General features: G+C 31.4%; 2 protein-coding genes across 4 annotated transcripts; both read left to right on the forward strand.

The window, feature by feature from the left end:
- The first annotated feature begins 637 nt into the window (after window positions 1-637).
- On the forward strand, window positions 638-1,701 carry LOC133790020 (probable CCR4-associated factor 1 homolog 11). Its single transcript, XM_062227629.1, has one exon. It carries the CDS (start codon window positions 643-645, stop codon window positions 1,504-1,506), a length of 864 nt encoding a protein of 287 aa, XP_062083613.1. The 5' UTR covers window positions 638-642; the 3' UTR covers window positions 1,507-1,701.
- A 1,299-nt stretch (window positions 1,702-3,000) lies between these two features.
- Window positions 3,001-7,832, forward strand: LOC133788906 (uncharacterized). 3 transcript variants are annotated; one of them, XM_062226552.1, is made up of 10 exons: window positions 3,001-3,186; window positions 3,273-3,344; window positions 3,443-3,535; window positions 4,865-4,946; window positions 5,055-5,111; window positions 5,709-5,773; window positions 6,251-6,346; window positions 6,527-6,613; window positions 6,729-6,809; window positions 6,881-7,832. In XM_062226552.1, exons 1-10 carry the CDS (start codon window positions 3,088-3,090, stop codon window positions 7,577-7,579), a joined length of 1,431 nt encoding a protein of 476 aa, XP_062082536.1. In that variant the 5' UTR covers window positions 3,001-3,087; the 3' UTR covers window positions 7,580-7,832. The 3 variants fall into 3 exon arrangements, with proteins under 3 accessions (XP_062082536.1, XP_062082537.1, XP_062082538.1); XM_062226553.1 differs by adding an exon at window positions 4,127-4,152 and having other exon boundaries at window positions 3,054-3,186; window positions 3,273-3,535; XM_062226554.1 differs by lacking the exons at window positions 3,001-3,186; window positions 3,273-3,344; window positions 3,443-3,535 and adding an exon at window positions 3,551-4,152.
- The last annotated feature ends 2,194 nt before the right edge of the window (window positions 7,833-10,026 follow it).

Here is a 10,026-nt window from a genome sequence, read left to right on the forward strand (position 1 = left end):
CATTTCAAATAAATAAATAAATAATATTTTTCTTAAATTTTCATAACTGTTATATAAATTTCAAATAAATAAAGAATATTATATACAAAAGAATGACATAAACATATTAAAATAAATTAAATTAAAACATTATTTATAATTTTTTTTAAAAAAATATAATATAATAATGTTTTAGATTACAAAATACCCAATTTAAATTTCATAAAAATTAAAATTATATATTATTATAATAATATTTATAAAATTTAAATTTATATTAATATAATTATTAAATATTTGTATTATATATTATAATAATGATATTTTATAATATTTGAATTTAAATTTATATTAATATAATTATTATAAAAATTATATTTTATAATATTTGAATTTAAATTTATGTTAATAAATATTATTATAATATTCTTGTTATACTAATTAATTTGTTACTGATTCTTATCCATATCAATTTTTAAAATTAAAAAAAGATATATTTTCGAGGGATTTTTATCCCTAGTTAAATTAGGAAACTAATTATTTCCTTTTTTTTATATTACCACACATACTTGATTGTTAAGAAATTAAACCTATAAATATAGACTTGCATTGATTTGATTGAGAAGATATTTCCTTTTTTTTCCCTAGCCGTAGCCACTGAAGATGAGTCCCACCGAACAACCCACAAGTAAATCTTCTTCTTCAGTAAATATTAGACAAGTATGGCAGGAAAATCTTCTCGACGAGTTCGATCACATCGGAAAACTCATTACTCGTTTTTCCTACATCTCAATGGACACAGAGTTTCCCGGGTGTGTGATTCGGCCGATGAACCCAAACTCAGCGCCGAATCATCATCACAAACTTCACCCTTTCCATCAATACCAACTGATCAAACACAACGTCGACATTCTCAACCTCATACAAGTAGGCCTCACACTAACGGATTCCGACGGGAACTTGCCGAAACTTGACGGCGAAAACTCCATCATATGGCAATTCAACTTTAAAGATTTTGATATAAGCCGTGACATGTGCGCTCCAGACTCCATCCACATGTTGAAGAAACAGGGAATTGATTTCGAGCGAAACCGCTCCGAGGGAATCAACTCCGCTCACTTTGCCGCTCTCATGATGCACTACAAACTCGTCTGCAACAACGACATTACGTGGGTCACTTTCCACAGCGCCTACGATTTTGGGTATCTCGTAAAAATTCTCACTCGTAGACGTCTTCCTAATTTCTTACCAGAATTTCTGTGTGTTGTGAACGAGTTGTTTGGTCACAATGTCTACGATATGAAGCACCTGATGCGGTTCTGTCCTGGTCTGTACGGAGGTTTGGAACATGTTGCCCGGGCACTACAAATCATACGTGAAGTCGGACTCAGTCATCAAGCTGCATCGGATAGCTTGCTAACATGGCGGACCTTTCATAAGATGAGACTGACATGTTTTGATTGCCAGAACAAGGATTTGAAGACACATGCTGGTGTACTGTATGGCTTAGAAATATACTGTGTTTGAGGGTAGATTATGCTATACTTTAGATTTGTCCAGTATATATCTAGTAGAGTAATCTTGTTTAGGCTTTTCAAGTTTTCTAGTGCAACTTAAGTCAAAGATTTTCAAATATATTAGTTTGATGTTTAACAGTTAAACTCATTGGTATGTATCTTGAAACCCCAAACATACTTATCAATATCATTATGCCTGATCTGATTAAAAGAAATGTGAAAGTGACTCTTTTGATTAATCCATTAACCAACATCCTCTGTTGCGTGCCTCACCAGATTAAAAAATTGTTTTTTAGAATCTCAACACCTATATAGAGAAGTTTAAAATATAATTATACAAAAACTTTAAAATATTATTATAGTGCTTTGAAAATAATACATACAAATGAATAAACATTAAATTAGGTAATACAATTAGATAGTGTGTACAAAGCATGAAATTGCATGAATTAACAGTACTGATACAATTCCATATATTCTTTTCATTCCCCTAAAAAAAACACATACACAAACTAGAGAAGTCCTCTGAACTAATTGTGAAGTGCATACAAAATAATGTTTTAAAATTACTTGAGTATTGCTAAGAGTCACATCACAAGGAGTTGGTCGGATTTTGAAGGAGTAGTTTTTTTTTTTTAAAATGATCATTTTTCCTTATTTAGATTCAAAGATGAGAAAACTGAAAAAAGAAGAAGTTAAAATCAAATTTAATGAAAGTGTATATTTGCGGTGAAAATATCCAAGTTATTATATTTATAAAACTTAAGTACTCAAGTTATTTTTTTGACGGCAAAAGTACATTTCATTGTGACTCGTAGCAAAAGTATCCAATTAAATAGATTTTTGAGGTGAAAGTACAAAATTAAAGGGTTATTTGCGGCTAAAATACCTAATTTAAGATATATTTGTGGCAAAAATAGTTATAACTAAATTTCACACCATATATGCGGACTTAAAGGTGAAACAAACAGTTGCACTAAGCTGTACCAATACATGAACGGAAGGTATATTCGCCACAAAAAATAACTTAGTTATTTAAGTGCTAAGAACACAATAATTTAGATGCAAATATCACTAATAAAAATATATTTTTAGCCATTATATTTGCACCAAAAAATATATATACACCCTATGAATTAAAAAAATTAATTTTTAACACTTTCTCATTATTTTTTTTTTACATTCTTTAATTTTTTTTTTGTCAATTTCAATAATTTTGTTTTCACAATTTTTTAAAAATAATGTATAATTTTGTATAAAAAAACGGTTATTTTAAAAAGTTTTTGTATATTTTAATTTTAATTTTAATTTTATTTGAATATTTAAAATATATTATTTATATGTATTTTTAAAAATATGAATAAGAAACAAAAAAATTAGAAAAATGTCAGTATAAGTTAAAAAATAATATATATTTAATAAAAATTGGGTGTTATAATGAAATTTGGGGGTGAAAATATAATAAATTTTGAAAAAATTTACAATAAAGCCCCAAAACATTTTTCCGTACTGAAGAGCTGAGAAATTAAAGGAGTTTGGTTGGAGAGATAGGAAAGCGTTTGAGCTAGGGTTTAGGACAGGACCTTAAGCAATGACTCGCTTGAGCTCCGACCATGTTCTCAAGGAAAACAACACTCGCGACCCTTCGACCATTGAAGCTCTCAGCCTCAACCATAGAGCTCTCTCCGATGTACGCCATTTCTTATTCCGAGTTCTCTCTGCCACCTCTATTTTGTAATTAATCAAAATTATCTCTCTGTGATGTGACATTTTCAGGTCTCTTGCTTGAAGGACTTCAAGAGCTTGGAGAGGCTCGATCTAAGGCTCAACAATCTCACTTCTCTTGAGGCATCATTCACTTCTCCATATTTGTATTGTATGTGGTAGAGCAAAAGCTATGTAAGATAATACTGAAATGAAATGGGGTAATCTCTGTTTGATTTCAGGGTTTGAAGTTGTGTACAAATTTGAGATGGTTATCAGTTGCGGAGAACAAATTGGAGAGCTTGAAAGGAATTGAAGCACTTACTCAGCTCACTGTAAGTGTAGCTTTTCGTTTATCCTTTTTAATTATTTAATTTCTTTGGACTGTTTTGTACAAGGCTCTTACATTTTAAGAGTATTGGCCTCAATTGGCTTTGAAAAAGACTTGTAATTTTCAGTCAAAAGCTCCATTTGCCTGTCATTTTTTTTTACAGTAGAGTGTTGATATAATTGCCACTGATAGCATGTGGATGTGGAAGTATTCATTAATGTTTGAACAGATAGGATTTAAATAGATTATTTCATGTCATTTAAATTGAAAATGGAGGCGTTGTGAAGCCACTTAAGTGTTTCTTTCTGGTTTGGTTCTATTGCAAGATCCTAATATCTTATGCTTTTTATTATTTGTTCATAGGAGATTCCATTAAATGTGTTTAATTTGGTTACCATACTAAATTAGAATTTAGTACCAGTGATTCTACCTGAGGATTTTTTTTTCCTCTCGCTTTTCATTCTTGAATTATGAATTAACAAGAGTACTATGGTCTGTGATTTTGGTATTGTACTCAGCTGTTGCAACTCACATGAGGCTACTAACTCTTATTGTTGAAATGTAAACGTTTAATTTACTTTCTCATGCCTTACAGGCTACAAGAGAGTGAGACAATTAATGGCATGTAGACTTACTATGATAGTATCGTTCATATAATATCTAACTACTTCATCGGTGAGAGGATTTTGATATATATTTTCATTTGTAGCTGCATTTTTTCTTAAAAGAAAATTCTAGTGGATTTAATTTGTATGTCATTTCATATAAATATCTTTTTCATATTGTCTATTTTTAAAGTTACTTTTGTGAAAGCGCTTGTAAATTTTAATAGTATCAAAATTCTACTATATATATCATATATTGTAGTTTTATCATCCTTATATATTTTGAACACAATTTTTTCGGGTATTATATTCTCAACATTCATGATCTATGCCCAAGAAATGATAAATAATTGGTTTACTATTCAAATACAATTTTATGTTTTTGAATCCTTAAAATATGAAGGGTCCACATAATCCTTGATTGGTAGGTTATTTTAAAAGCAAATCCAAAACAAGTTTTGGAAAATGAACCAACTTTTACACATAAAAATTAAAATCCATCTTTCATCATTTCCTACAATTTCCTTAGCTTTTAGAAGGACCCACATCAATTTTAAATGTAAAATCACTAGCCAATCAAAATTTTGAAAAGTGAAAATATTATTTTCAAAACTGGTATTTTCAAATCAATTAACAATCCAAATATATTGTTTTTGAATGTTGAACCAATCAAGCCCTAAGATTACTTAATTTGGATTTGATGGCTTGGTTTTCTTTTTGTAAATCAGGTCTTGAATGCAGGCAAGAATAAGCTTAAGTCTATGAATGATGTCCGGTCAAATACATCTTTACGAGCTATAATTTTGAATGGTGAGCTTTTAAAAGTATTAAACTTTGTTTTGTAAAGGTTTATTTATAGGTTTTCTGTTCTTGCCGGTGCATTTCTCACCAATAATTTTTTCGTTTTTCTCTTTTCAGATAATGAAATTAGTTCAATTTGCAGGCTGGATCAAATGAAAGAATTGAACACTATTGGTATGACTATAAATTATATATTATTCATTGTACCTCTCTCTCTATTTTTTCTTGAAGTGAGAGCAGAACAGTAAATAGCTACTGTAAAGATAGCAAAATCAAACTGTAATTAATGATAAAATTTGAACCCTGAAAATATTTAGTAGCATCCTTTATTTGGTTAAGAAGTTTGCCTCTGCCTTTACGTTCAAAGTGCCAAAGAAATTAACTGGTTTTTGTGGTGTCAAATGAGTTGATATGACAGCCTGTCAGATTGGATAAGTGGGTCGGGTCAGATTGATGATCCATTTACGATTTAATTTGGACAATCTCAGGCCATAGTTTTGATACAATATATGGTGGAAACAGTGCTTCTATGCTCCTTTGCATATGTCCTTCACTTGCTGTCTTCTTTCTCCACATGTTTTCAGCTTGATAAACTTTAATATCTGCAATTTCAATCTCTCTTGACTATTTTGACCAGTTATAGGCCTTCCTTCCCTGTTTTTCCTTCTTCCATTTATAGCAGACTGTTCTCACATTTTATGAAGTATTATGTGAATTGATTATTGATAAGGAATATGTTTGCTAACCTATTTTTTGGGGATTGTCTTGCAGTTCTTTCAAAAAACCCAATTGGTGAAATTGGCGATTCTTTGATAAATGTAAAATCTCTAACAAAGGTACGTGGATTTATTTCAATGTTTCTCTCAGCAATGTTCCTTGATATTTAATAAAGGGAATTTACTTATTTGATACCTTATATTTTTGCAAAATATCATTTTGGTACATTTTATTTTCAATAATGCTCATATGGTACTCTGTATTTTAAAATTATACATATTTGATACCTTAGACTCAGATTTGATAGATAAAATTTTGTCAATATGATCAAACTATCATCAGTTATATGTAATTAAATAATTAAATTTAAATTTGAAACTTACATGATTGCCAGCAGTTTGATTAAATTGGTAAAATTTTATTAATTAAATTTGAGTTTAGGGTACCAAATATGTACGATTTTAAAATACATGGTACTATATGAGCATTGTTAAAAACAGAGGTACCAAAATGATACTTTGCAAAAATACAGGGTACCAAATGGTTACCTACCCTTTAATAAATGCTAAAATGCTTGAACTTTTTCTTGTTTCCAGCTCTCTCTTTCTTATTGCCAGATTCGAAATATAAGTGCTTCACTGAAGTCTTGTGTTGAATTAAAAGAGCTGAGACTGGCTCACAATGATATCAAGGTACATTTTCTATTTGCTGGTTTATCTTTTCTGAAATTACAGTGATAAATTATTTCATTTTTCTCACGAGACTCTTAGAATTTACCACCTTTCATTTCATGTCTTTTCCTTTTTGGCTGAATTGTTTTCCTTAATTATGGAGTCCTTAAGTCTCTTTCTTAATGTGTGTGCCCTGTTCAGAGTCTTCCTGTTGAGTTGGCCTATAACAAGGATATACAGAACTTAGATCTGGGGTATAATGCGATCACAACATGGTCAGATGTAAAGGTTGACATTTGGAGCTGGAGCATTCTCTCTTGATAAATATATATATTTTTCCCTTATGGTTTAGATTTTTCAAAAACATCTTACTGTGGAATTACTTTCTATGCTAAAATTGCAGGTCCTTAATTCTTTTGTTAGCCTGAAAAATCTAAATTTGCAAGGGAACCCTATTGCTGAAAATGAGAAATCAGTGAAAAAGGTACTAGTCGTCATCTTATTTTTTAAGTATTGTGCCGTGTTAACTTGATTCTTACAAAAACTCTATTGCAGATAAAAAATACTTTCCCAAACTTGCATGTATTCAATGCGAAACCAATGAACAAATACATCAAGAATGACAAGATTGACTTGGATTCTTCACTTGCTGCTGACAAAGATCCAGAAACTCAAACAGAAGAAATGAGAGATCATGTCAACCGCAAGACCTCTAAAAATTCTGTCGTAGAACAGGGGAGGGTCAGTTCTGATAGGCCAAGTGACTTTGTTATGAAGAAGAAAGTGAAGGGGAAAAAAGATGAAACAAGAAACAATGCCTCAGAAGTTCCTTCTCGCAATGATGAGAAGAGAGATCAGGTCAAGCCTAAGAAATCAAAACACCATGATCCTGAACTAGAAAAAAAGTCTAAACAAGAAAGTGAAGAACAGAATGGCAAGCTGCAAAAGAGAAAAGTGACATTCATAGAAGATGATACCAAGGTGAAGAAACTACAAAAAAAATCAAAGGTAAAGTGGAGCGAGCTGGATGTTATTGATGATGGAGAAGCTTCATTTGTCGAGCTTTTAAAGGCTAGTGGCGAAGAAGATCACAATTACAAAAGGGAAATGAAGCTTGCTGACAAGTCTACAGGTGGCATAGTAACCTTCCCTGGTAAGATGAAGAAAGCTAAGTCCCAGAGCACTGGTTCTGTTTCAAGTTTCTCACCAGAAGTTGAAGTTGGAATGGGTGGCCCGTCAACATGGGGTGATTAATCATCAATGTTATTTGAGCCATTTTGGAAAATGCTTTGAACCCATGAAGAACTTTTTGACCAAGTTTTTTTTTTTTTTAAATGAAGTTATTATTATAATTTTTTGACCCTATTTCCTGTTGTTCATTTTATGTTCGAGTATTCAGTAAGTAGAACATTATAAATTGGAAGAGATATGCCTTTTTGAAGTAGGATTGATGTTTCAATTTAAAATTAATTTAATTGATACCGTGTGGAATAATCATGTTCTATAATCCGTGCTGTTCATGAGACTTTTATTTCTAATATAGGATATTTAGAGTACTCTCTTTGGTGGTAACTGGTAAGACTAAAATTGAGCTGTAATGGCATTAGCTTTTTAAGTTGTTAATGGCCGATGGGTCAAATACTCAAATGGTTAAGAATCTACTGTCCCTTTGGAAAAAAATAGGCCAAATACCCAGTTTTGTACCCAGTATTTTAATCACTCTTCCCATAATGCCCTTTGTCCTACTCAACCCACTTACTCTATCACTCTTCATCTTCTTCAGCACAACATTGTTCTCTGACGACCCAAACTGATTTTTGAGCTTCCCAACCCCTTTACCGTCGCAAGCCCGTTGGTTCCCTCTGCCGCCGCAAGCCAATTGACTTTAGCTGCAAACATATCTTTGAGCTTCACGACGACCAACAGTCATTTTAGTGTCTCCATATGTTTGCTAATATTCCTCAAAAATCTTGGTTTAGATGCTTGCTGAATATTTTTCATTTTTCAATTGTGTTTGGTATGATCTTTCCTTGGTTATGATCTTTCCTCACTTAATTATGATTTTAAATTCTATTTTGTTATCATTTTCTTTTCTTTGTTTAGTCTATCTTGGAGGATTCAATATTTATGTTTTCTGTGCACTGTAATGATTTCATTTACGCAATGTGTTTGATGAAATTGTTCAACTAGAGATTTCATTAGTTTTTTTTTTTTCCTTTTGTGTGATTTTAATTGGTTGACAGTTTTTAGTTTTTGGTGATTTTTTTTGTAATTTCTTTGTACAAAATCTGGATCAGGTCAAGTCTCAAGTTCAAAAGCTTAGAATCTTTTATCATTATTATTATTGAATGAGAAATAATGTGCAAGTTCTCTCACCCTTTGTCTGGAACAAGCATTTCTTACACGATCTCACCAACAACATTAATTAGTACTTTGTGACTGATTTAATGATTCTTGTTCAGTTAATATATCAGATAAAGCTTTCGGGACCTACAATGTTGGGCGAGGGGAGGCCTGAGAATCAAAATCATGCCATTATTTTCACACGCGGAGCAAACTATAGATATGAACCAAGTACTATTTTACAATACTTTATATGTTTTGGTGGATTATCTAGTAGTTGTAGCATTTGCTAATCAGATTGAGATATATATCCCACAAGATAACTATTTAGAAGAAGCCTTCAAAATGAGAAATTTGTTGCAAGAACTCCTTGAAAAACATGGTGATGTGAGAATACCAATAATACCAAGACTAAGGGAACATATATTCACTGGCAGGTAGTTATCGATGTTAATCTCAATTGTGATTTTCACTACCTTGTTGTTGAGGCTGGTTTACAAAGACTTGATAGGTGGGAGTTTGTACTGCTAATCATGTCTTTTGTGAACTTTTGCAGTGTCTCATCTCTGGCCTGGTTTATATCAAATCAGGAGAATAGTTTTGTTACTATTGGGCAGAGATTGCTGACTAATCCTCTAAAGTAAGAATTTCATTTGGTACAGTTGTTTTATGAGATTATAAATCCATTTTCTGCTTCCAAATGAATTTCCATATTTGGTAGTCTTATTTAATGATCGTTTTACCATAAATCATATGTTTATTTTGTGTACACATGATATGGTGAGAATATTCTGCTATCCATATTTGGGAAGAAATGATTATTTGTCTGGGCCATAAAGCTAGCTAAAGAAGCAGATAGGTCAAAACATCATAGACTGTGAAGCTAAAAATTTGTTGATTTTGAAAATAAAATACTCATAATATCTTGTTGATTTTGAAAAATATTATGATTTAAAGGCTATTAAACAGCTATAACAACCTGAGGTTGTGCTATGAATTATCACACACATTTGTACATTTAAGAAAGAGTATCATTTTGAAGTAAAATAAAAAAGTAATGCTAAGAAGTACGTGGTGCTACTTGTACATGTGTGAGTCCTTTCAAAAGCGATTCACCTGAAATCACTCTGGAACAGGATTTCTGATTTATTGAAAGTTCTGAGAGAAGTTTCTAGAACTATCTCTATTATACTTCTAAGTTTGAGACCATGGAAATTTTAGCACACTGTCATTACCGACATGTCTATCATTTTTTCACTTTCACAAATATAGGGGTTCACTTGTTGAGGTTTTGCAAACGTTAGAGTTTACTTGTTTTGTATCACATCATGCTAACTTCTTCTCATTCAGAGTTCACT

The sequence above is a fragment of the Humulus lupulus genome, chromosome 7, assembly GCF_963169125.1.
Source record: "Humulus lupulus chromosome 7, drHumLupu1.1, whole genome shotgun sequence".
Taxonomy (NCBI): domain Eukaryota; kingdom Viridiplantae; phylum Streptophyta; class Magnoliopsida; order Rosales; family Cannabaceae; genus Humulus; species Humulus lupulus.

What these genes read in the sequence shown, in the direction of transcription:
- LOC133790020 (XM_062227629.1), top strand. Translation starts at nt 643, where the DNA reads ATGAGTCCCACCGAACAACCCACAAGTAAATCTTCTTCTTCAGTAAAT.
- LOC133788906 (XM_062226552.1), top strand. Translation starts at nt 3,088, where the DNA reads ATGACTCGCTTGAGCTCCGACCATGTTCTCAAGGAAAACAACACTCGC. An exon ending in ACAATCTCACTTCTCTTGAG is followed by an intron (nt 3,345 to 3,442) that starts GCATCATTCACT and finishes GTTTGATTTCAG; the next exon opens with GGTTTGAAGTTGTGTACAAA. An exon ending in TGGCTCACAATGATATCAAG is followed by an intron (nt 6,347 to 6,526) that starts GTACATTTTCTA and finishes TGCCCTGTTCAG; the next exon opens with AGTCTTCCTGTTGAGTTGGC.